This window comes from Lepidochelys olivacea (genome assembly GCF_965140295.1).
Source record: "Lepidochelys olivacea isolate rLepOli2 genome assembly, chromosome: 3".
Lineage (NCBI taxonomy): Eukaryota > Metazoa > Chordata > Testudines > Cheloniidae > Lepidochelys > Lepidochelys olivacea.
Window position 1 is genome coordinate 186,573,351 of NC_140413.1, and position 24,913 is coordinate 186,598,263.

The 24,913-nt window shown below is 41.0% G+C and overlaps 1 protein-coding gene across 4 annotated transcripts in view; it reads right to left on the reverse strand.

Annotated features, from left to right (window-relative positions):
* Positions 1–1,855: 1,855 nt before the first annotated feature.
* MTIF2 (mitochondrial translational initiation factor 2) overlaps positions 1,856–24,913 on the reverse strand; it is a 28,616-nt gene continuing 5,558 nt past the window's right edge. For 3 of the 4 annotated variants that reach the window (XM_084622489.1, XM_084622488.1, XM_084622486.1), the window contains exons 4-14: positions 22,221–22,392; positions 21,622–21,782; positions 20,400–20,576; positions 16,070–16,209; positions 14,856–14,980; positions 13,663–13,867; positions 12,181–12,433; positions 7,079–7,219; positions 5,481–5,645; positions 5,049–5,189; positions 1,856–4,447 (exon numbers count right to left, since the gene is read on the reverse strand). In XM_084622489.1, the coding sequence (XP_084478615.1) occupies positions 4,278–4,447; positions 5,049–5,189; positions 5,481–5,645; positions 7,079–7,219; positions 12,181–12,433; positions 13,663–13,867; positions 14,856–14,980; positions 16,070–16,209; positions 20,400–20,576; positions 21,622–21,782; positions 22,221–22,392 (1,850 nt within the window). In that variant the 3' untranslated portion in view covers positions 1,856–4,277. The remainder of the gene's footprint in view (positions 4,448–5,048; positions 5,190–5,480; positions 5,646–7,078; positions 7,220–12,180; positions 12,434–13,662; positions 13,868–14,855; positions 14,981–16,069; positions 16,210–20,399; positions 20,577–21,621; positions 21,783–22,220; positions 22,393–24,913) is intronic. The other variant, XM_084622487.1, reaches the window with a different exon arrangement.

Here is a 24,913-nt window from a genome sequence, read left to right on the forward strand (position 1 = left end):
GAGATGATAGGGGGAGCATAGAAACATTTGCACCTATGGGGGGATAAAAAGGGAGAGTAGACTTTTAAGAAGATACATTTTGAGAACAAAAGGGAGACTCTTTCACAGTGAATCAAGCAATTCACAGCAGACAGCACATGTGCTTTAGGTACAAGGTTGCATTTTGCCTTTTATATTGAGCACCTGCCGGTATGGTGACACATCACACACGGCTGGGCAAGAGAATTTGGTTTCCAGGCAGCCATGGTAAGCCTTTTGGTATGTGGGGTTGGCTTCTTACATCTTCATAACATGTGGGAATGGTTTCAAACTGCAGCGCCCTCCTTTCCCATAGCAAGCAATGCCGGTTCAGTTTCACATTTAAAAGGAGGGGCTGCGGTTTTTGGGTGGATGTGCAGCACAGACCTCCCTCCACCCCATTGGGTGGCTATTCTCTGGGATGATCCCTTCAACTGTCCCCCCACCGCGTGGCTATTCTCTGGGATGATCCCTTTTAGCCAAGTGCAAACAGCCCAGCATGAACGGGGTCCTTTTACTATTCCCTTACAAAAATTCCCCTATTTCAACCAGGTGACCATGAATGATATCACTCTCCTGAAGCTAACACAGAAAGATATCGACCAAATGTTGCTTGAATGCGACCAAAACCCAGGACCATTCGCTGCCATACTTTGTGCTGCAATGATTCCAGACTATTTGCTACTGGCTTGGTGTGGTAAAGTGTCCTACTGTGGAGGACGAAATAAGGCAGCCCTCCCCAGAAACTTTCTGCAAAGGCTTTCAGAGTACCTCTAGGAGAGCTTCATGGAGATGTCCCTGGAGGACTCCCGCTCCATCCCCAGACACGTTAACAGACTTTTCCAGTAGCTGTACTGGCTGCGAATGCATCTCAATTCTTTTAAACCCTGTACTGTAGTTACAAATGTGCACTCACCAGAGGTGCCTTCTCTGGCTTCAGGGTCAGGGATCCCACCTTGGGAGAGTATTGGCTCCAGGGTGATGAAAAGGTCCTGGCTGCCAGGGAGAACGGATTCACCGCTTACCTGCTGCACATTCTCCTCTTCCTCATCCACAAAATCCTCCTCCCTGTTGTGTGAGACTCCCCCGTTGTAGGTGTCCACAGACAGTGGTGGGGTAGTGGTAGGGTTCCCCCCCTAGAATGCCAGGCAGCTGATCATACAAGCAACAAGTATGGGGCTCTGATCCGGAGCGACCGTTTGCCTCCTTTGTCTTTTGGTACGCTTGCCTGAGCTCCTTGACTTTCACACGGCACTGCTGTGTGTCCCTTTTGTATACTCTCTCCTCCATGCCCTGTGTGATCTTGGCATATATATTAGCATTTCTTCTTTTTGATCGGAGTTCGGCCTGCACAGATTCTTCTCCCCATACAGCAATCAGATCCAGTGTCTCCCTTTTGGTCCATGCTGGAGCTCGTTTGCGATTCTGGGGGGACTGCATGGTCACCTGTGCTGCTGAGCTTGCCAAACAAATAGGCAATGAAATTCAAAATTTCCCAGGACTTTTCCTGTGTATCTGGCTAGTGCAGTGGAGTTCAAAGTGCTGTCCAGAGTGGTCACATTGGAGCACTCTGGGATAGCTCCCGGAGGCCAATACCGTTGAATTGTGTCTGCACTACCCCAAATTTGACCCAGCAAGGTCGATTTTAGCGCTACTCCCCTCGCCGGGGAGGAGTACAGAAGTCAAAAGAATGGGGTTGGTTGTGTAGACGCAGTAATTTTAAAATCAACCCTAACGCGGCTAAATTCAACCTAACCCTGTTGTGTAGACCAGAGCTATGCAACATTCATTTTAAAATACAGGTCAATTCCATTATTTTATATACAAGACAAGGTGATTCAAGTGACTCGGTTTTTCTTTAAATTTGCCACAGTTTGCACATTAAATATGGTCTTATCTGTCATCATACAAACTAGACTCTTACAGAAGCTTGCTGTACTGCTCACAGAATATCACTAAATCAGACACTATGAAGATTATATTTATTTAAAAAAAAAGTCACATACCCACAACCCCTAAGGAAAAAAGTTAAGTTGTTTTGTCTGATAGGATTTTGAGCCTCAGTTTTGGTGATAGTTGCTTGTACATGGCTTGTTTACTGCTGTGGGGCAAGCTCTGCACTGGCCCTGCAAAGGGAAGGGTGGAGGGGGAGTCAGCAGCAATTTTGCTGTTTAACTTTGGCATGAGGGCAGTATCTCCTCTTTTTTGCATTGCTGTGCAGGGTACAGGAGATCAGTAACAGGAGCGTCCCCTTCCCACCCAAAGGAACCAGCAGCTGGGATCTTCACTCTCTTGCCCAGGGAGCATGGAGGGGGTGGGGAACCAGGGGAGTTCCCTTGTCTTTTCTCTAGACTCCTATAGTTGAGCTAGGGGTCACCTGAAAAGAAGAGCCCAGCTCCATCCCCCTGCATGGCACTCAGGTGACTGGCTAGGGGCTAGTCAAGACAAAACACAAATCCCTTTAAGATGACAGAGCAGGCCACTGCCCCCCCTATGCTTGCCAGCAGATGCCTGCATCTAAACTAACTAGGAGCAACAAAAGGCCAGGAGGAGCTAGATGAACTCTTTCCATGGTAATACAATAGTAAAATGAATACCCATAGACAGCAACACAGTTCTGGGTACAAGTCTAACCTTCTGAGACAGTTTTAGGAGGGAACTGCAGAAAGAGCTCTAGCAGCAACCACAGAACAGCATTAAATATATACACTACAATAATGCAAACAGTAGCAGAAATCACTAATATAATTACTTGGCATTTAAGTACCACAAAGCACATTTAAGGGCCACAAAGCATATCACAAAGATTAACATCACAACATCTGAGATAAAACAAGGAGTGGATAAAAACCTCATTTCAGATGGAAGTGAGGTTTTTACCCAAGAAAGCTTATGCTCAAATAAATCTGTTAGTCTTTAAGGTGCCACCAGACTCCTTGTTGTTTCTGTGGATACAGACTAACACAGCTACCCCCTGATACTTAACATCTGAGATGTAGCTGCTATTATCCTAATTTTACAGAGGGGAAATAGCATAACATGGTTAAGGCAGAGGCATTTCAAATGCAGATATCTAACTTCAGGCATTCAAAATATGCAAGTCTACCAAAGCAGGGATAGAACCTTGCCCTCGCTCTAATAATCGGACTACCTTATGCCAGGCAAACATGAGTCACAAATCTTAGATGCAAAAAGAAAAGGAGTACTTGTGGCACCTTAGAGACTAACCAATTTATTTAGTGAGCTACAGCTCACTTCATCGGATGCATACCGTGGAAACTGCAGCAGACTTTATATATACACAGAGAATATGAAACAATACCTCCTCCCACCCCACTGTCCTGCTGGTAATAGCTTATCTAAAGTGATCATCAGGTGGGCCATTTCCAGCACAAATTCAGGTTTTCTCACCCTCCACCCCCCCACACAAATTCACTCTCCTGCTGGGAGAGTAAGCTCATCCAAACTGACCACTCTCCAAGTTTAAATCCAAGTTAAACCAGAACATCTGGGGGGGAGGGGGGGAGGAAAAAACAAGAGGAAACAGGCTACCTTGCATAATGACTTAGCCACTCCCAGTGTCTATTTAAGCCTAAATTAATAGTATCCAATTTGCAAATGAATTCCAATTCAGCAGTACACGGCTGTTACTCTGAAATCTTAGATGAAATCATCTGGTGGATCAGCCTGTATTGAAATGAAGGCCAAATCTTTCATATAAAGTCACTTGTTTTCTCAAAGGCTGTAGTGACAGTACACTAATGGTTCCTTCTGTGTTTGTCTAGCCATTTTATTCTTTTCAGATAATATTTTAACAGGTGAATTATTTCTATCAGCCAAATGATGTTACCAATACAAACAGTATTACAGTGACCTGAAATAGTCCTTTCCTTCCTAGAAAGGTACTTTTTAGTTGTATCTGAAACATGCTAGGAGTCATTCTAGCACATTCTCTTCTGTCCCCAAAGAGTTAACACTGCCATGCTGGCTCCCATGCTTTCCTGTGTCGTGTGATCTCCTGGGTCTACAAAGTTGGCACAATCCTGCAGCAGTGAGGAAGCCACCCCTGTCATTCATAGCCCCTAAAACAAATCCTTTTACTTTTGAAATATCAGCTATTGACACCCCCATTAAGAACCCAATGAATTCTTACAATACAAGTCTCTTTGTAAGTGTCTTTAACATAAGAACATTCTGTAAAGGTGATCAGGAATAATGCAAGGCCTTTTCTCCATTACATTCAAGTGAAGTAAAATTATTTAAAATCCTGGATCCCATGAAATTGTCTGTTCAACTTCCTTTTCTTCATAGCAGATAATTTCATCTCCAATATTGAACTCTATGTTCTTATCCAAACTGAGGCCACAATCCATGCCAGTTTTTATTATCTGGACATCGTCTTTATGGTTCTTCAGTGAGGTTAAAAATCCTAGAGAGAATGAATGTCAATGCAGGAAAAAAACAGATTGAATATAAAGACTGTGGACTTCAAACAACCTCCGTCCTCCGACCCCCCAGAAAAGCAAAACCACTACATGGCAAGGCCAATGCAAGAAGGTTCTGATTTTTAGTGATGCTGAACCTCCATAATTTACACAGGTTCTGAAAATCAGGTGCTACTCCTTTCAAAGTTTAATTGATCTGACTATCTCCTTCCTACACGGACTGCTGTCAGGGGTTCAGAGCATGGGGAAGTTTCTTAAGAGGAGGGAACACCAGGATGATTAATCAAGAAAATGTCTGTCCAAAACCAATTCTGCAAGCATTGCTTAAGCAAGAAAGCAAGCTTTGCAGGAACTAGACATGTCCTTTTTAGGTGAAGTCCACTGTAAATAGTGTATTAAGTTGATTGAACAACTTTTTAAGGAGAAAATTCCACCTTCAGATATACCAAAACATTTTCATTGACTTCCATTGCCTGTATAGATCAGAGGACCTGATCTGGGCCTAAGAATCTAACTCCAATGGTGAGCATGTATGTGTAGTAGAATATTAGTGTGGATAAATGTTTTGATAGCCATTTTACTTACCTTTCCAAACAACATCTCTGTTACGAATTAGTTTAAACTTCAGCTTTCTATCTAACTGCCCCTTTTGTACTCGGCAGCCAGCCACTGGAACCTTGCTTTTTCCTACCGTGACACAGAAGGTAGCAAGAACAGAGGCTTCCCCTATGGAAAGATATGGAAGGACTAAGTGCAAGGGAAGAGAATACAAACTCCACCAGTAATGAATGCAATGCTTTGCTGTGCTCTCAAAACTTTAAAGTCTTCTGGACATTCTGCTACTGTGTATTGAGGAGAATAACTGCAGAAGAATTCTACGCAATCCAGTATAGTGGGAAAACTATCCTGGAGAATGAGCTTTGTGTATTTCCTCAACATACCATTTTAAATCAAGGACTACCCCACAAGAAAGGTCTAGTTTTTCAAGGCAATATTTACCATCCAGTGAAAACTTACCTATTATATGCTCTACTACAGATGGGGGCAATTTGCTGCTCAACTCATCTTTCAAGTCTTCAATAAGATGGTAGATAATATTGTGAAGTTTAATTTTTATTCCCTTTTTCGCAGCCAGCTGCTGAATAGATTTGTTTGCATTCACACTGAATCCATATATGACACCTGACAGATAAAACCACCACAGCTAATTATTAAATACAAACACTCCAAGTAGAGGAACTTCTTTGTTTTTCAAGCAGTAAGTGAAAACGTTTGGAAATGAGCTTGCAAAGGCTGTCCTGAAATATTAATGTAATATTTTATTCTTAGCACAGTCTGTACTTAACTAAAAATTGTTTGTTTTACTTGGGTTGAGATTTTCACATTTACTAATTTGAATTACAATCCTCTTTTCTCTTCCTTTTGGAATCAGGAGTCAAGATATCCTGAAATTGAGTGCTGGTAAAAGCAACATTACTGATTATAAAATTTCATTTTGCAGTTTCCTTATTTTAGCTTTTCCATCCATTTTTAAATCAGAGATCAGATACTGGGTCACTGCACGTACGCTAAGCACCATGTACATAACAATGCTATCTTACTTTAAGAAGAGTTGCTTCAATGGAAACCTCCACAAAATACTGTCCCTAGATCAGTGTAGTTTTAGCCATGTCAGTCCCAGGATATTAGAGAGACAAGATGGATGAGGTAATATCTTAAATTGGACCATCTTCTGTTGGGGAGAGAGACAAACTTTCAAGCCACACAGAGCTCTTCTTCAGGTTGAAAAAAAGAGCTCTATGTGGCTCAAAAGCTTCTCTCTCTCTCTCTCTCCAACGGAAGATGGTCCAATTAAAGATATACCTCACCCACTTTGTCTCTCTCAATTCCTAGATGATACAATTAAATGTAACAAAGCAGATAGATAGCCAGTCAGATCCTGTGATCCGGCTGAGCAATATGGTACATGAAAGAGCAGGATTGAAAGGGAGCTAATTATCTTGGGTCCAGAAAAGGCCAGCTCCTTATCTTGGTCTCCAGCATAAATCAGAGCAGTCTGAAGGAGGTTCTAATTTAGTCCCAGCTATGGCCCAGGGCAGTTCCAGCAACTGGGGATTAACTCAGGCATAGGGGCACTGGGAGGAGGTTACAACAGGAACCACTATGCCGGCCAACCACCTCCCCCACCAGGACTTCCCTGCACAAATGAATCCTCTGGGATCTGATTAAGCCAGTTGTCTGACTGCTTTGCACTGCTGAAGCAGCGTAAGGCAACCAGAATAAGGGTTCAAATCTAGAGCACTGTCTCCAACACACAAGTTTGCAGGTATTGTCTGCCACATTATAGACAATACAGTATTTTGTATACCCTTGTCTACATTACTTGCATTTTCACTAGAGTTCTAGCAGGATACCTGTTTGCACAGGTACTAGTATTTATTTTTATGAAAGAAAACTAGTATTTTTATGTTTCATACAAATTTACATTGATTGTATTGCTAATTAATTATTACACAGGAGAAACAAAAACTGAAAGCACAGCTACCCTGTTCATTTAATAAAATATGAAGGATTTCATACTGATTGTAAGATAACTGTCTAAATTTATACTTTACCCTGAAATGTTTCAGCAAGATTTATGTCATTTTCACTGATATCACCTACTCCAAAATGGATCACATCCAATTCACATTCATCGTTGGCATTATAGCTGTCCAGAATGTTTAGAATGGCCTCAGTAGAACCATCTACATCACCTAAATAGATCAAATGTTCTATTACTAGGCATTGTAAAATCAGAATAAACCAATACCAAAATTAACAAACAAAAAGACAAATGCTGCTACATGGGAATTCTAGATTGTACAGTGTCATAAAAAAGATGTAATATCTGGTGCATTATTCTTTTTGGCATACATAAGAGACTACTGAACATATTGCACAAACTTGAAAGTGTGGTGTTCTAGTCTGAAAAGTGACTGAATGCAACATCATTGGGGGGAGGAAGGTCAATGTTTGTTGCGTCTCAATGATTTTCAGATCAAGTTTGCTTAGTTTTGCAAATACTGTCAGCCCTGCACATTCAGCCTGGGATACTAAAGTCAAGCTGGGTTCTTCCTGGCTCTTGCATCATCAGTAAAGATTCTGCATGGCCTCAGTTCTACCAATGGAACACTATTGCCAATGGAGTTGAGCCAATATAATTGATGGCATACTTGCAGACTATGAGTCTGCACTGATAGCCCTGCAACTGGAATTTAGGGCCCGATCCTACAAATACTTGAGCATGTGAGTTATGTGTTTACACACATGAGTTTCAATAGGATTGCTCAAAGTTACTCACCTGCTTAAGTCTTTGCAGGATTAGTGCTTTAGTTGAGCAATGCTGTTGCTAAGGTAAGAACCAGAAGAGAAGCCCATAGTTGCTGGTTCGCTAGAGCTGACAGTAGTAAAAAATACATTTCTTAACAAGGTAAGCAGATATGTCTCTGAATAGACCCAGGAAGCAGTTCTGTTGAGTAAGAATATACCATACCTACATAGTAACTTTTCAGAGTAAAACCGTACTTTAATGTTATTGTAGTCATTAAGTTATGCTTACATTAACTTTCATAAAGAAAAACAACATTCCCTTCAGGAAGTTCTCTCTCAAAAGATTACAAGCCAGTGCTTAATTTTAGGACTGGAACAGAGTGGTTAAGAACTGTGGTTATTTAAGACATTTTCACACAGATTCCACTCTAGGGGTGCATGCAGCCCACATGCACAAGATTGGATTCTTTTGAATAGCAATGTCTGTTGAGGCTGCCCCTGTGCCTTGAATACTCGCTTACTCCCTGAAGCCAAGTGTATGAAAAGCAGGGTGCACACCTCAGTTCCTTCACCAATAAGAATCTCTTGGAAGCAGGTCTCCAATTAGCAGGGATGAAATGGGGGTCATGGAATCTGTGGATAACACATCTAAAAAAAAAAAAAAAAAAAAAAACACAGGTACTGTAGGGTAAGTAACTGTTCAAGTGATTGTCCACAGATTCCACTTTTGGTGACTAACAAACAGTTGCCTATTTACCAGTAACTAGGCAGCAGGAGTTCTACTTTAATACAGATTGCAGGACTGCCATGCCAAAGCTAGCATCCAATCTGGACGCTTGTGCCAGGGAATAGCAAGTGTAGATGTTTGGATTGAGTTCCATGTTGCTTCCTATGCAGATGTTAATCAAACATGCTGCAGAGGCCGCTTCAGTGTTAATATGTCCAGGGGGATCTTTCTTAGCCAAATCATAAGTCCTGAAGTAGTCCGAGACTCACTCGATATAATCCTTTCAGTGAATGCCAAAAAGAGAGTCCAAGACAGGTGTGCACAGGAATGGATTGGTCCAAATAAAAGGGCAATGCTCTGATGACTTCAAACATATGGAGGTTTATTTCACCCGGAATAGACAAGGGAAGAACAAAGAGAGATGAATCAACTGATTGATGTGAAAGCTGGAAATTCCTTTAGGGAGAAACTTTGGGTGAACTCTGAGATGAAAAGAAATGTCTTTTCCAGCAGAGGGGAAGTTCTGTCAGCTGTGCCTTGTCTTGGGATCACCACTGAGGTTGATCTAGCAATGACCTCCCATAGCCTCTCTGTAAGGAGAATCTGACATCTGTCCCACTGAAAGATGTCTCCATGCCATGCATCAGTGCTGATATAGAGTCCTACATCTACTGTAGTTAATACCTCAGTCAGTGCCAAGGAGGTGAGTAGCGCATACCACAGTGGTGGGTCTCAATATGGGCATACCCTATGCCAAGATGGACCATACCAAAGTACTTTGTGCCAGGGGCTTCAGTGCTGTGGTTGTTACCTTGCTGTAGGTAGCAGAGGCAGTACAGTCATTAGTGAAGGAAGAGATCCAATATGGTCCACAGCTTGGATAAAATCAGCTCATGCATGAAGAACATGCATGACTGACTGAAGCTGAACCCGAGCAAGACAGAGGTAATAGTAGCGGGCAGAGGAAAGCCTTTTGAATAGTTTGCAGCCACGGTACAGTTTCCTTTGGTTAAAGGCACACATCCATAACTGATCAATTTGGTCTGTAGTTTAGGAGTACGCTTGGATTCCCTGATGACAGGTGTGCACCTGAATGGATTGGTCCTATCCAGATAAAGTGCAATGCCCAGATGACTTCAAACACATAGAGGTTTATTTCACCCAGAATAGACAAGGAAGAACACAGGGAGATTAATGTGATTAATGCTTTTATCATCTCTAGTTGGCTAGGAGGCCCAGTCCCATCCTCTTGGATGACAACCGGACCTCAGTTATTTATGCCTTCATCAGTGCTCTGCTGAACTACAGCAAGGCAACATACCTGAAGCCTTCAGCACTTAGGAACTCCAACTAGAACAGAATGCTGCAGCATGTCTCCTCAGCAGCACAGGCTACTGAGAGCACATCAGATCTGTCCTCCGCTCTCTACGTTGCCTTCCCATAGAACAAAGCATCAAGTTCAAGGTTTTGATCCTTATCTTCAAAGTGCTGCATGGCCTGGGCTCAGGATACCAGAAACATTGCCTAAAGCTCCAGGATAAAGAGTGTGGTCAACAACTTTCCTTTTCTGGCACAATAAAACTCTCTACAATAAGGGTAAAACTCATCTGTGTAGGAGACAGAACTTTTCCTGGGGTTAGTCCCAGACTGGAATGAACTCCCTGCAAAATTAAGGACCATCACAAACCTCACCACCTTCTGTTCCAAATGCAAGGTGCATTTCTTTAACGTGCATTAAATACAAATACATAGCAACATTTATATTTTTTCTTTAAAAAAAATTATCTACCAGTACAAGACATACGCTTCACCCCCTGGGAAGAGGATCTCTAACACAGTTGTTTTAAAACTTTTTTTCTGGGGACCAAGTTGAAGAAAATTGTTGATGCCCATGACCCAACGGAACTGGGGATGAGGGGTTTAGGTGTGGGAGGGGCTCAGGGTTTGTGGGGGGGCTCAGGGCTGGGGTGCAGGAGGAGGTCAGGGCTCTGGGGTGGAGCCGGGGCTGCAGGGTTTGGGGTGCAGGAAGGGGTTCTGGGTTTGGGGGGCGGTGCAGGCTCTGGGATGGGGCCAGGGATGAGGGGTTTGGGGTGCAGGAAGGCGTTCCAGGTTTGGGGGGGCTCAGGGCTGGGGCAGAGGATTGAGGTGCAGAGTTACCTCCAGCAGCTCCCGGTCAGCAGCACAGCCGGGATGCAGAGGCAGGCTTCCCGCCTGTCCTGGCGCCACAGACTGCGCTGCACCCCGGAAGCGGCCAGCAACAGGTCCAGCTCCTAGGTGGAGGCGCACGCAAGCAACTTCACACAACTCTCACCCACAGGCACCGCACCGCCCACCCTCCAACTCCCTTTGGCTGGTTTCTGGCCAATGGGAGTGCGGAGCTGGTGCTCGGGCAGTGCGCAGAACCCTGTTGCACCCCTGCCTAGAAGCCGGACCCACTGCTGGCTGCTTCCAGGGCGCTGTGCAGTGTCGGAAAAGGTAGGCACCAGCCTGCCTTAGCTGGGCTGCACTGCTGTCGGGACTTTAAAGTCCCGGTCGGCGCTGCTGACCAGAGCAAGGCGACCCAATGCCTTAAATGCCACGACCCAGTACTGAGTCACGACTCATGATTTGAAAAACACTGCTCTAACTAACTGACAACAGCTGACAGACTTTAATCACACTGCTTAATGCACTACTGAAGGCACTCAGATATTACAGTGATGAGTGCGCTGTAAGAACCTACATATGAATAGAATAGACTGTTGGTGTTGGCTTGGGTTTTGCTGTAGGTGAACTGAAATGGGACTCCACCGTTAGGCTTTTAGAATAGTGAGCCTTACAGGAGACTTTCCATCCTGTTTGGAAAGGGGGATAAGTATCTGGGAGAACTCCTTAAAAGCCTTTTCTGAAAATATTGCCAATATGGTTGGCAAGCAGGGCTTGCCCTGGAGCTTAGAGTGGCATCTCAGCTCACTGGGGCACTCAATGCATGGGATAGGCCCCATATCAGGAGTGTCTTAAAAAGTCTGCCAAAATCTGATAAGGCTTGCATGGACCTTTCCAAGAGGATATATTTCTGTTTTGCCTCCTTCACTATTTGAGTCCTTTTGGAGAAGGACTCGGCAATCAAGAAGCACTCTGGAGCAAGGTCCTCTCCCAGGCACAGCAGCATCTGTGACTGGCATCCCTGTGTCACAGGAGGGACAGACCTTAAAACCTAGTGACCCGCAGTCAGTCATTTTAAGTTCTTGTTTGGGGGGGTGAGAGTAGATGGGCCATTATACAAGGGAGAGGGGTGTGTACAAGGAGTAAGACCCTTGTACAAAGGGAGAGAAAACCTAAGGGTTTTTTGGTTTTTAGAAGTCAATGGGCAAAGAAAACTTATCTAAGCAAAAAATAAACTAATAGAACTGTGTCAGCTAACTTGCTCAGGGCAAGAGATGTGAACACTAAAGGGTGCCATCTCACAGCCACAGGCAGTAAGGAACAAAATGTGCATTGTAGCCACCCCATCCTTTTTATACCCTCAGCTACAGGAAGCAAGAAGGGTACAGGTGAAACCCCAACAGTGTTATTCACAAGAATCAGATCTCACGCACCAGGAGTGGAATCTGCGTGGATACTCTCTCAAAGAAACACCTATAATTACAATAGGTTTACATTTAGACTTGGGAAATATGCACTAAAACATAACAGCACCTTTAACAATTACAGGTAGCACGTTTCTGTCACTCTCCACTCTCTCTTTAGACCTCATAGCTATTAGATGTTTGTTGGTTTTATATAACGCTGCTTTTCTCTGTCTCCAGGTCAGATTGGCTAGGCTCTCTCGCTCTTTCTTGTATGCATCTTTGTGTTCCTTTTGCTTTGCTTCAATAACTTCCATATCCTGTTTGATCTTCTCCTGTTGTTCAGCATAGTTTCTCCAGTCAACAACTTCACGTGCCCTTTGCTTGGCAGAAGAGACAGCACTGTTACTTATCAATATATAGTACTGGGCAGCTTGGTCTTAAACGCTTTTCTAGATGATTATCTAATGGACACCATTCAAGCGCTTTCTTAATTTTAACTTTGTTTAGTTAGACTGTAAAATAATACTTAAAATTAAAAGCAAAACAACCTAATTTTACACAGAAGACAACAGGAGAGGTGCCCAAGATAGACAAGTTCTCAAGCCAACATACAAGGGCATGGTAACAATTCCATAAACTACTGTGGAATAAACTGCATTATTTTGCTCCAAGGTATCTCTCACCTCACTCCATGGCACCAAAAAACTGACACCAGAACCATTTATCCAAAGCAACAAACAGAATCCTAAATGGATTTAGAAAACATACAATGGCCAATTCATAAGAGATTGTTGTAGCCTCTCTTCAGATTATTTGATATCAAAAAGTCACTGGAAAGGTATATTTAAGGGACTCCAAGGTCACAAGGAGAACGCTGAGCTGAGAAACCTGATATCAGAGGTGGGCTTCTGACATTTGGTCTTATAAAAGGGTCAGGGAAAAACACAGGAAGCTTTGGAGAGGCTGGAGTCTTAAATGATACTGCTTGTTCCCTCTAATGACACAAACAGTACCTACCTCCATTAGCTTTGGCAGAGTTTAAGTTAAAACAAGTTATGCACCCCAATTTGTTTTATTTTGAGTCTCATTAATTCTAAGATTAAGAATAATGAGCCCATTAATTCTTGGTTTATTTTATGTCATGTTTTAAAGTAATTATTATTATATGCTACTTAAAAGCGGACAACCTAAGTCCTTTGAGAGGCATGGGGGAAGAAATTAGTAATTATTCCTGGACACTCAGCCAAGGCAATACTGAAAGAGAAGCCACCCAGACACCAGCTAGTCAAGCAGAAGTAAAGGGAAATAGGAGACCACAGGTTACACTTCCATCCCACTGATAGATTGCTTTCTTTGGCTAAATGTGGAGCAGATCAACGTGAAAGTGCTGGAGAAGGGGAGGGAATAAGGGTTGTGTGTTTCAGTGGGTTCTTCAATCCTGTTGTGGAAAACCTATTCCAGGCCACATTTAGTACCCAGGTTGTGTCTTCAAGCCTTAGTTACCATGGCTCATTTTGAATGAACATTACCTTTTTTGTATTTAATTCCATCTACGTTACATACTGCAATACAAGTGTATTAGCTACGCATCAAGTTATTCTTGCTATACCTCAGATTCTACTTCAAGGATTTCAGCTCCGGCTGAAGGGATTTCCTTCCAGCCCACAACTTCCACCGGCATGCTGGGAGTGGCTTCATCTACTGTTTTGCCGTTTTCATCAAACATCAGGCGCACTTTTGCCCAGCTTTTACCTGCAACCAGAATACATCCTTTTCTCAGAGTTCCTCTCTGAATTATGGCCGTGGTTACTGGACTAGGAGGAGGCGAAAGGGGAAGACAGAAAAAGGTAAGTTTGCTATCATATTTACAGTTACATGCATTTAAGAAAAGACGAAAAAAGCATATATAGAACAGTATGGGCTATGATCTCAGAACACAGCTATTAAACATTTCACCACCTTGCAGAGGGAGTTTTAAAGGAGATTTGCAAAGAAAAAAAAATGGGCTGTATCCTTTTTAGTATCTTTAGTTGTATAAAGATGTTAAAAATTCAGCAACCTCCTCCTCTTCAATTAGGCACTGAGAAAAATCACAAAATATGGGACACCAAACAGTCCTCCAGAAAATCCAGGAAGTACCAGACACATTGCTTATATTTCTAAGGTAATAAACATCAAGCAGAATTTGTTGAAAAGAAACCTTCCAGGTCTCCCTTTATATTATATATAAAGAAATATAAAAATTGATTTCTCTCTTTTGCAGGTACCCTATAAATATCACCATTTTAAAGAACAAAGACACTTTTTAGGGGATTGTTCATAAAAAGTTCTCTTTTATAGTAAGTAAACTATGTAGGTTAAAAAACTGTCAGATTAATATTCTTTAATTTTTAAAAAAAAAATCTGCGTTGTTAATATTTTATTTAAACAAATTTAGTTTATGTTTTACCATATATGCTGTCTGCTTATACAACACTTTGTTCCACTGGAAAATAAAATAGCCCAATCAGTTCTTAACTGTTCATTTTCTGATTCCCATGCAATAAGGCAATAAATACTGCAACGTTTGGATTGCAAACATTGCTGACGAATTGTTAAACCCAAACAATCTTTTTTTCATTTAAAAATGAAGTTTTATTGAAATATACTAAGAATACTAGAGTTTTATATATATATTTTTTCAATTAAAACCTTAATTTTGGAAACCACCTGGACAATGACTCTTTAACCAAGTCAACTGGAATAAACTTAACAGAAACATTAATTAAAATTGGAAGGAAGACAGACAATTAGCTGACCTACCCTCTTCCTTTATCTGTGCGAGACTCTATTATGGTTCCCTCTACTAGGCCTGTGGAGTCTGCCTTCAGTTCCAAAACCTCTGCTAGAGCAACAGTTGCCTCTGCTAAAGCCATTAGGTTCTCACCCTGTACCAACAAACAGTTAAGAATTAAGGAGGCAGCTAGTTACAATAGGATCAGAAGATGAATTTTGAGTACCAGCATCTGTCCCAATACACATGATCCATAGTTCCCAATTCCACAATGCAATCCAATAGACCAGAGGGGTCACCGAAGTAATACATGATCAAGGCCTAAGACTGCAGTGCTAGCAGTCCTGAATGCAAGTAATAAAGATCAGGAAGCATGAAGGGGAGAGAGGGGGCCTTGCATATCATGAACAATAGCAGTCTGGTTAGTGCTGGAAATAGGAAGGGAGTTTAATCTTCCTATTAGTAAAACATTTCTTTTAAAAATATTTTCCACACTTGATTTTTTTTTTTTTGAGGAGTGGAGAGAGGTGGATGTGGGGACAAGGAGCAAATAGGGTAGGAGGAGGAAACTGGTGTGGTATGTAGGGTGCACCCTTTTCCCATTTCAGAACTAATTTTGCCCTCTCTCTCCTGACTCTGAGCAGCTGTCCCCAGCTTCCTCAGCGCTCCCATTAATAGGTTCAATTCAGAAAGACAGCAATAAAGTAATTGCAATGTTCCAGATTTAATTTCTGGCAAGATAAAGATAATTTTGGTCACCACAGAATCAAGTACCAGTAGCAAAGCTAGGATTTCAGATTATAGTAATTAACTACCAGTTGTCTACAGGAAGTAGATTTATGAGGCTTACTCTCTCCTGCTAGCTGTGTCCAAACTTTATTATGAAGGTTTATACTTGGTTTTGAATTATTTCTTTCTGCCTAACTTCAGCACTAACTCCTCTGGATGCCTTTTACTTAAAGCACAAATGAGAGTCAATGACAGAAGTCTGGAACAAATACCCACTAACAAAAATCAGAGGCAACTGGAAGTCTGTAATTCTACTGATAGTCTCTTGCAAGTTCAGGCCTTTAGGGAACAAGAAACTGAGAGCTCTTGGTTCCAACTGACTCCATTGAGAGCTCAGGGCACTCAGCATACTCCAGGAGTAGGCCCCAAGTCAAAACTCATTTTCCAAATGCCAAATCAAAGTATTCCACATGGCAGAATTTCCCGAACATGACCGAAACCATCAAAATTTTACCTTAAGTGCAGACATATGTACAGCCTGAACATCACCCCCATACTCTTCACAAACCACATCATGAGCCAGCAATTCTTTCTTCACTCTTTCAGGATCAGCTTCAGGTTTGTCACATTTGTTTATGGCAAGGATGATAGGAACTGAGAAAGAAATAAGTATCTCTCTCTCATACCAGTATCACAAGATTACCTTAATTTAGAGCTTAGATAAATGTGCCTTTTCTTCAGTTATTACTGTTTGCTACATGAAACACAAGTGAATCCTGTTTATACATTCAACAAGCACGTTTGTTTGCTAGGCTTAAAACAATGCTCATAAACTGTCTAAACATTGAAAATTACATTAATAAAATGATACCACTGCTGTTTTGGGTTGCAAAATTATGGGAAAACACAAGAAGTATTTTTTATTCTGTTTTTATTAAAACTGGTGCTAGTAACACTGCAATAAAGCCACGAACACTAGCTCCAGAGTGACATTTTGTAAATAGACAGTAGTGCTAAAGTATCTCTAGTATCATATCCAAGTATCTTTTTCTTACTGTGTCCTTACCCAATATAATAGAATGTTACTAATGTGTGTTATGCAAGAGGTCAGAGTAGATTATTATAATTAGGGTCCTACCAAATTCACAGCAACGAAAAATGCATCACAGATGGTGAAATCTGGTCTTTTGTGTGCTTTTACCTGACACTATACAGATTTCACAGGGAAGATCAGCGTTTCTCAAATTGGGGGTCCTGACCCTAAAAGGGAGTTGTGGGGGGGGGGGGGAAGGGTTTGCAAGGTTATTGGGGGGGGGTCACAGTATTGCCACCCTTACTTCTGCACTGCTACCTTCAGAGCTGGGCGGTCACAGAGTGGCGGGTGCTGACTGAGGGCCCAGGTTTGCAGGCAGCAGCCTAGAAATAAGGGTGGCAATACCATACTATGCCATCCTTACTTCTGCACTGCTGCTAGTGGTGGCTTTGCCTTCAGAGCTGGGCAGCTGGAAAGCAGCTGCTGCTGGCCGGGAGACCAGCTCTGACGGCACAGCCACCGTCAGCAGCAGCGCAGAAGTAAGGATGGTATGATATGGTATTGCCACCCTTACTTCTAGGATGCTGCTCACAGAGCTGGGGCCTAAGTCAGCAGCCGCCACTCTCTGGCTGCCCAACTCTGAAGGCAGCAGCGCAGAAGTAAGGGTGGCAATACCGCGACTGCCCTAAAATAACCTTGCAACCCCCCCGCAACTCCCTTTTGGGTCAGGACCCCCAATTTGAGAAATGCTGGTCTTCCCCATGAAATCTGCATATTATAGGGTAAAAGCACACAAAATACCAGATTTCACAGTCCATGACATGTTTTTCATGGCCTAGAAATTGGTAGGACCCTACTTATAATCTATGAACCTATAATACTCAGTACTATCTATCCTAGCTGTTTCTAAGATGCCTGTTACCAATATCTATATTAAGGAACCGCACAATATGCATCAGTCAACAAAGAGAATCAACACTAATGTTCATTTGTATTCACTAGCAAAATTAAAGTAGTAAGGAATAATTCTATTCACAAAAGCTAGAGGTGTAGTTATGTAGGTGTAATAACTATAGTAGAATTCTGCAAGTGCAAAGTTAGCTTCTCTCTGTCCACCACAAATAAAGTTTTCTGATGTCCCATTCTGTGCTTTAAAACATATGCTTTAGCATGTGAACTGGAAATCTGGAAGGATTCTCATGCCTGGTGGGCTGTAACCAGTGGTGTAGAAGCAGCACGAAAGGAAACTCTTCATGCCTCCCTCTGTAGTGATCCATATAGCCTAGCTACATGCAGCATTAATGGGTGTCAAAGGGGTTGCCACCTACCCTCCCACACCCTCAGTCAAGGAAGTTTATTATAACAGAGACCCTTCGGCAGCTGGGGGTCCACACTCTGAGAACTGTAGAGGAAAAAAAGCACCTTTTTTCTCTTCTCTGTGCATCACATTGCTCAATTTCATCAAAAGTCAGAACAATTTTGTGGTGGTGCATTTGCCAAAACTACTTTAGAACATTTAATCTTCTCTCCACTCAAAGTGATTCTGCAAACTCCTGCCTAACCTATACACTGTGAAAAAAAATGGGAATTTAAGCCCTGGTCAATTTGATGTAAAAGAGTTCATTACAATGCAACCTAGCTAAGGCTGCTGAGATCATGTGAGTGGCCCAAGATGGAAAATGTCTTTTCATAGCATTGTTTAGATCCATTTTTCTTTTGGTGGTAGAAGAGCTAATTACAAGAAGCTCAAGAAGAAAATCTTGAGATAGCAAAAGAACCATCAGCATATTTCAAAAAGGTCTCTTTAGCAAGGAGCCCATATTTGAATATCAAAGACTTTACTGTCGTTCACTGGCACAGATCTAACCCACAAAACAACTTTAGAGCTATTTAAAAAAAATATTTTGCAAAATCATTATTGAAATTTACCTTCCTATGAATAAAAGTTCCACCTTAACTATAGTGATAATGATAAAGAAAAAAAAAAACTTCCACACATGTCAAGAAAAATCAGTTGCCTTGAGTTAGTAATACTACAGAAAGCTTTTTAAAGAGTTACACGCAAATATATTTGTAATTAATGTGATAATATCTAGGCTACGATAAAAAAATTAATATTAAGCCTATAGAAATCAAGAAAAAAAATACTGAAGATACTGAAAAATCCCAGTGATGGCCATGTCACTGTTCTATGTGAAAAAACTAAGGATTATAAGACCCTGAAAAGTTGAAAGTGATTTGGAAACAAGTTTAGACCATAGAATGACAAGCTGACAAAGACTTCTGAAATTGCAAAGACATTTTCAAAATGGAATTATGAAACTGCTACACCTGAATAATTCTGATTTCTCTATAAAATGAGTAGAGGAAACTAGCCTTATGATTCTAGAGAGATGCTACTGAAGTCCCTCCACTCTGCAGATTGGGGTTAAAAAACAATCAGTGGGATCAGGCGTAGGTAGTACATTCCTCCAAGACCACATATGATCTGGAAAGCACTGAACAGGTACAATTCCCAGTGGGGTCCTTTAGGAGTTAGTTCTTGGCTGTATGCTACTCAATATTTCTATCAATAACCTGGAAGAAAACATAAGATCATCACTGGTAAAAGTTTACAAAAGTTGGGGAAGTGGTAAACAACTAAGAGGACAGGCCACTGACTCAGAAAGATCTGGATTGGTTGGTAAACTGGGCTCAACCAAAGAATATGCATTTTAAATTTAGATGTAAATGTACATATCTAGGAACAAAGAAGGTAGGCCATACTTACAGGATGGGGGACTCTATGTTGGGAAGCAGTGACTTTGAAAAAGATTTGGGGGTTGTGGTCGATAATCAGCTGAACAAGAGCTCCCAATGAGATGCTGTGGCCAAGAAAATTAACATGATCCTGGGATGCATAAACAGGGAAATCTCAAGTAGGAGTAGAAAGGTTTATTTTAGCTCAGTATTTGGCACTCGTACACCTGCTGCTGTAATACTATGTCCAGTTCTGTTGCCCACAATTGAAAAAGGATGTTGATAAATTGGAGCAAGTTCAGAGAAGAGCCATGGGAATGATTAAAAGAGTAGAAAACATGACTTATAGTGATAGATTGAGCTCTTTGAGTATATTTAGCTTAACAAGGAGAAAGTTAAGGGTGACTTGATTACAGTATCTCGATGGTGAACAAGTATTTAATAATGAGTTCTTCAGGTCTAGCAGAGAAAGGTACAATCTTATCCAATGGCCAGAAGTTGAGAGTAACCAACCACTGGAACAATTTACCACAGGTGGTGGTGGATTCTCCATCACTGACAATTTTAAAATCAAGATTGGATGTTTTTCTACAAGATGTTTTCTATTAAATTATTTTGGGGAAGTTTTATGGGCTGTGCTATACAGGTCAGATTAGATGATTACAACGGTCCCTTCTGGCCTCAGAATGTATTAGACATTTATATTGATACACAAGAGTCTCAGAGTAGCAGCTGTGTTAGTCTGTATTTGCAAAAAGAAAAGGAGGACTTGTGACACCTTAGAGACTAACAAATTTATTTGAGCATAAGCTTTTGTGAGCTACAGCTCACTTCACTGGATACATTCAGTTATTCCATAGGATTGTTTTAAGGAGAAAAACATCCCCAACCTGAATGGACTTGGATTTGGTTCGAGGATTATGTTTTGTGGGAGAGGACAGGCTGATATATGTTTTGTACGCATGTTTATTCTTTGAATTGTTACTACAGCATGTCTTGGTTTATAGTGCTGGATATTAACACACCACAAATGTAAAAAAAATGAAATGTTAAAAGGTCAAATATACTGTACCTTTGGCATTTTTAGCATGTTGAATAGATTCTATTGTTTGTTTCATTACTCCATCTTCTGCGGCTACAACCAATATGACAATATCAGTGATGTGTGTACCCCTTGCCCTCATTGCTGAAAAGGCAGCATGTCCTGGAGTATCAAGAAAAGTTACCTTTTCCCCAGAAGGCAAATATACTGTGAAAACATAATTTAAAACACAATACACTTCAAGCATAATCTTTCCCATAGTTTTGTTTGAACTAATACACCTTCCTCTATGAACAATTTGTATATCATCTATGAAAGTTAACACACTGTTTCTGTCATAGCAGATATCAAAAACGTGAAAAAAGCAGTGCTACTAATAAGCATAACCCTAGAGACAAACTCAGTGGTTAAAGGATGACGACGAGTTTAATTTATAAAGACTGGGGCTTCCAAGGGGATCTATAGCAGATCTACAATCGGAACTGGACGCTTATCGAAAGGGAGTTGGATGCCTGACTGCCTCAGTCCCCTCTGAAAAATCTATCACAGGGCCTTTTATCCATAAACATCCTAAAGTACATACATCACTTCACCCACCACTGAAATGCAGAGAGAGTTTTGAGGTGAAGCACAGCAAGCCTTCAGTTTAAAAAAGCAACACTATCCAACACTTTAATTTATATAAAACTATACGTAACACTTTTAATCTATGTATTTCTAAGAGTTTTATAAAAGAAGAGAAGTATAATTATTTTACAGGCAGGGAAACTGAAGCACAAATATGAAATGACTTGCCCACAGCAAGGTCAGTGGCAGAGCTGTGAACAAAACAAAAGAATGCGGAATCCAAACCCAACGTACTCTCCACTAGACCATGCTACCTCTCTCTAGGACAGGAAGGAAGAACAACATATCCAATTGTAACTACAAGAAGAATGGCAGGTAGGCACACTACAATTACCAAAATTGGAATTGGGCTAGGATGCAGGGTTTTTTCAAATCCTCACTCTTGCAAAAAGTGCCACGGGATCTTTAATGTCCCCAAATGACCGAGACCTTATAGTATTGTTTCAACATTGCAAATGGTATGCTTAATGCTTTTAAGGTCCATCCAAGCAGTATGTTCACGTTTTTTTCTGCTATATAGCAAAAAACCTTGCATATAATTGTATTCAGTTCAAGTAAACTGTAAGCAAAGCTGACTACTATATATAGTGTATAACAAACTGTTATATGTATGGTTAAATCATACCAAGAAAGGCACCAATATGCTGGGTGATGCCTCCTGCTTCCATTGCCGCCACTTGAGTTTTTCGCAGACTGTCAAGTAAAGTTGTTTTCCCATGATCAACATGGCCCAATATAGTAACAACTGGAGGCCTTGGGGTTAATAAAGCTGGATCAGCAGGAGGCCTAAAATAATAGCAAAACATTCGTTCTGTCAAACACTCTGTGTAATATCGATGGGCAATAACGACCTCTATGCATAATTAGTAGCCATGTATCATAGCTCAGTGTTTAATAGAACAGTCAAGTTCTTCCCCAGTCTTCACAAAGAAATAAATGTAATAAAAAATCATTGCTAACTAAAGCAAACAATCTTACTTAAATCAGCATCAATTAATACAGCAATCCCAATTAGATGAAGCAAGAAGCAACATTTTTAGACAGTTTCACAAAAATCAACATAAATTAAAACAGAAAGCGTCTTAACATTGATGTAGCAATTACATGGGCAAAGGAATCAAACCAGAAGTTAAAATTTATCTTTTAAATATTATCAGCTGTGTATCCCAAATGAGCTATTTTAATAGTAGTAGGAAAAAATCAAAAGAACAATCACAATTATACCTTCTCGCAGCATCTTTATTTTCTCTGACTTTTTCTTGTTTTAATTTTGCCCATTTGTACTTCATCCCTGATTTTTTAACAACTTCCTTGATCCAGACTTCTTCCAAAACGGAATCTGGTTCTAGTGAGTCTAGGTCAATGCCTGTGAGTAGCAGGGCTTCAAACACATGATCTGATTAAAGAAATAGTAAAAACATTTAACACTTGATCCTCCAGAAGATACCTGAGATAGAGGTACCCATTAATACAGTATGTGCTTTCATCCAATGCTCCATTCAAGGAAGTGCAGGGCAGTGAAGGAAAAGTAGCAGTTTTCCTTCCTTTTCTCGGTATGTTGTACGTGAATAAATAGTATAAATAAATGATTTATACACACAGTAGTTAATGTACATCTTCCCAAAATATTCTATTAATATAAAACATTCCTATAATATTGTATATTTATATGGGCCAATCATCTTCAATAAGCTGTTCTGAAACAGGATCATCTAATTAGATGATTTAATTATTTTATTAATATGCATAATTTTCAATTTTTTGATTCATAGATATTAAGGTCAGAAGGGACCATTATGATCATCTAGTCTGACCTCCTGCACAATGGAGGCCACAGAATCTCACCCATCCACTCCTGCAATAAACCTCTCACCTATGTCTGAGCTATTGAAGTCCTCAAATCGTGGTTTAAAGACTTCAAGGAGCAGAGAATCCTCCAGCAAGTGACCTGTGCCCCATGCTACAGAGGAAAGAGAAAAACCTCAAGGGCCTCTTCCAATCTGCCCTGGAGGAAAATTCCTTCCCGACCCCAAATATGGCGATCAGCTAAACCCTGAGCATATGGGAAAGATTCACCAGCCAGATACCCAGGAAAGAATTCTCTGTAGTAACTCAGATCCCACCCCATCTAACATCCCATTGGGCCTATTTATCATGAATATTTAAAGGTTAATTAATTGCCAAAATCATGTTATCCCATCATATCATCTCCTCCATAAACTTATCGAGTTTAATCTTAAAGCCAGATAGGTCTTTTGCCCCCACTGCTTCCCTTGGAAGGCTATTCCAAAACTTCACTCCTCTGATGGTTAGAAACCTTTGTCTAATTTCAAGTCTAAACTTCCCAATGACCAGTTTATATCCATTTGTTCTTGTGTCCACATTGGTACTGAGCTTAAATAATTCCTCTCCCTCTCCAGTATTTATCCCTCCGATATATTTATAGAGAGCAATCATATCTCCCTTCAACCTTATCTTAGTTAGGCTAAACAAGCCAAGCTCCTTGAGTCTCCTTTCATAAGACAGGTTTTCCATTCCTCAGATCATCCTAGTAGCCCTTCTCTGTACCTGTTCCAGTTTGAATTCATCCTTCTTAAACATGGGAGACCAGAACTGCACACAGTATTCCAGGTGAGGTCTCACCAGTGCCTGGTATAACGGTATACAATGATATATTTTCATCCTATGCACAGGACAAATGACTAGTAATAGAACCGAAATTTCATGTACATGTGGTAGTGCAAAACCCGGACAACTGGTGATGCAAAAAAAGTATTTACTGGTGGTCCATGGAAATATGCTGGTCACATGGCGCTGGTTCCTTATTTCCAGGTGTTAAACTGCATTAGGGATTGCTGAAAACACTTTCCCATTTAGTTCTATAGCAGCAGTTGCCAGAGGTATATTATGCAACTGTGAAGGGGGGCAGGGGGGAACCGTACAATTGCAAATAGGAACCAGCCGAAATTAACAGCCGAATTCTGCCCTCTAACGCATGCACAACCAAGGGTAAGACTCTCCTCCCCCACCAGGTTTCTGAGAAAGTGAGCAAATGGGTTTATTTTGCAGACGTACCTCCTCTATTATCCCAGCGTATCCCATTATAATTCATACTGAGTGTGCTACAGCACCAACAAATAAGAGGACACTTTCTCCTATCACCTGGGGAACATTTTTTAAAAATGTCTAGGTTGATCCAATTGTTTTATTTACTTATTTCAGCGGTTACCAGATCAAAGGAACTCAACTCATCTGAATTTGATGGTAGAGAAGTGCCACAGAGGATGACAAAACTCTCAGGCAAATCGGTTCATTCCCCCTCTTTTGTAGTACTGGAAATGCAGGAAACATTGCAACAATTAAGAGCTGCTAATGAGTGACATGAGCACTATTGGAAAACTTAGTGAGTAAGCAGACATCTCAGACATACACAAAGAGACATGGCAGATTTTCTTTATTCTCAGCACTGTGCTGAGAAAGGCTGTTAAGGTGGGCATTTACATGAGTACAGAATTAGGTATAAAAAAAACCCTGAAAATTAATATGATTCTGATAAACGATTTCAGGCATCAATTGTATAATATTTGCTGAAAGTGTAAAAATGTAGCACTATGCCCCTAAAACTTTATTAGTTTATATTAGTAAGTAAAACTTTGTCTGCGCTGGGAAAATAGCCCAATTTCAGCCATCACTGCAGCTGCACCACTGCAAAACCTCTAATGTAAATAAGGGAAGTTGCAATTTGCATGGACGGAGGTTACTCCTGTTTCAAACAGATGTAAGCTCTACTGGTGTAAATCCCAGCTTTCTCTGCCTACATTTGGGTTTTGCACTAGTACAGCTACAGCAATGGTTGAAATTGAGGCTAATTTCCAATGCAGACAAGGCCCACAATGTTCTAGATGAGAAAATATTTT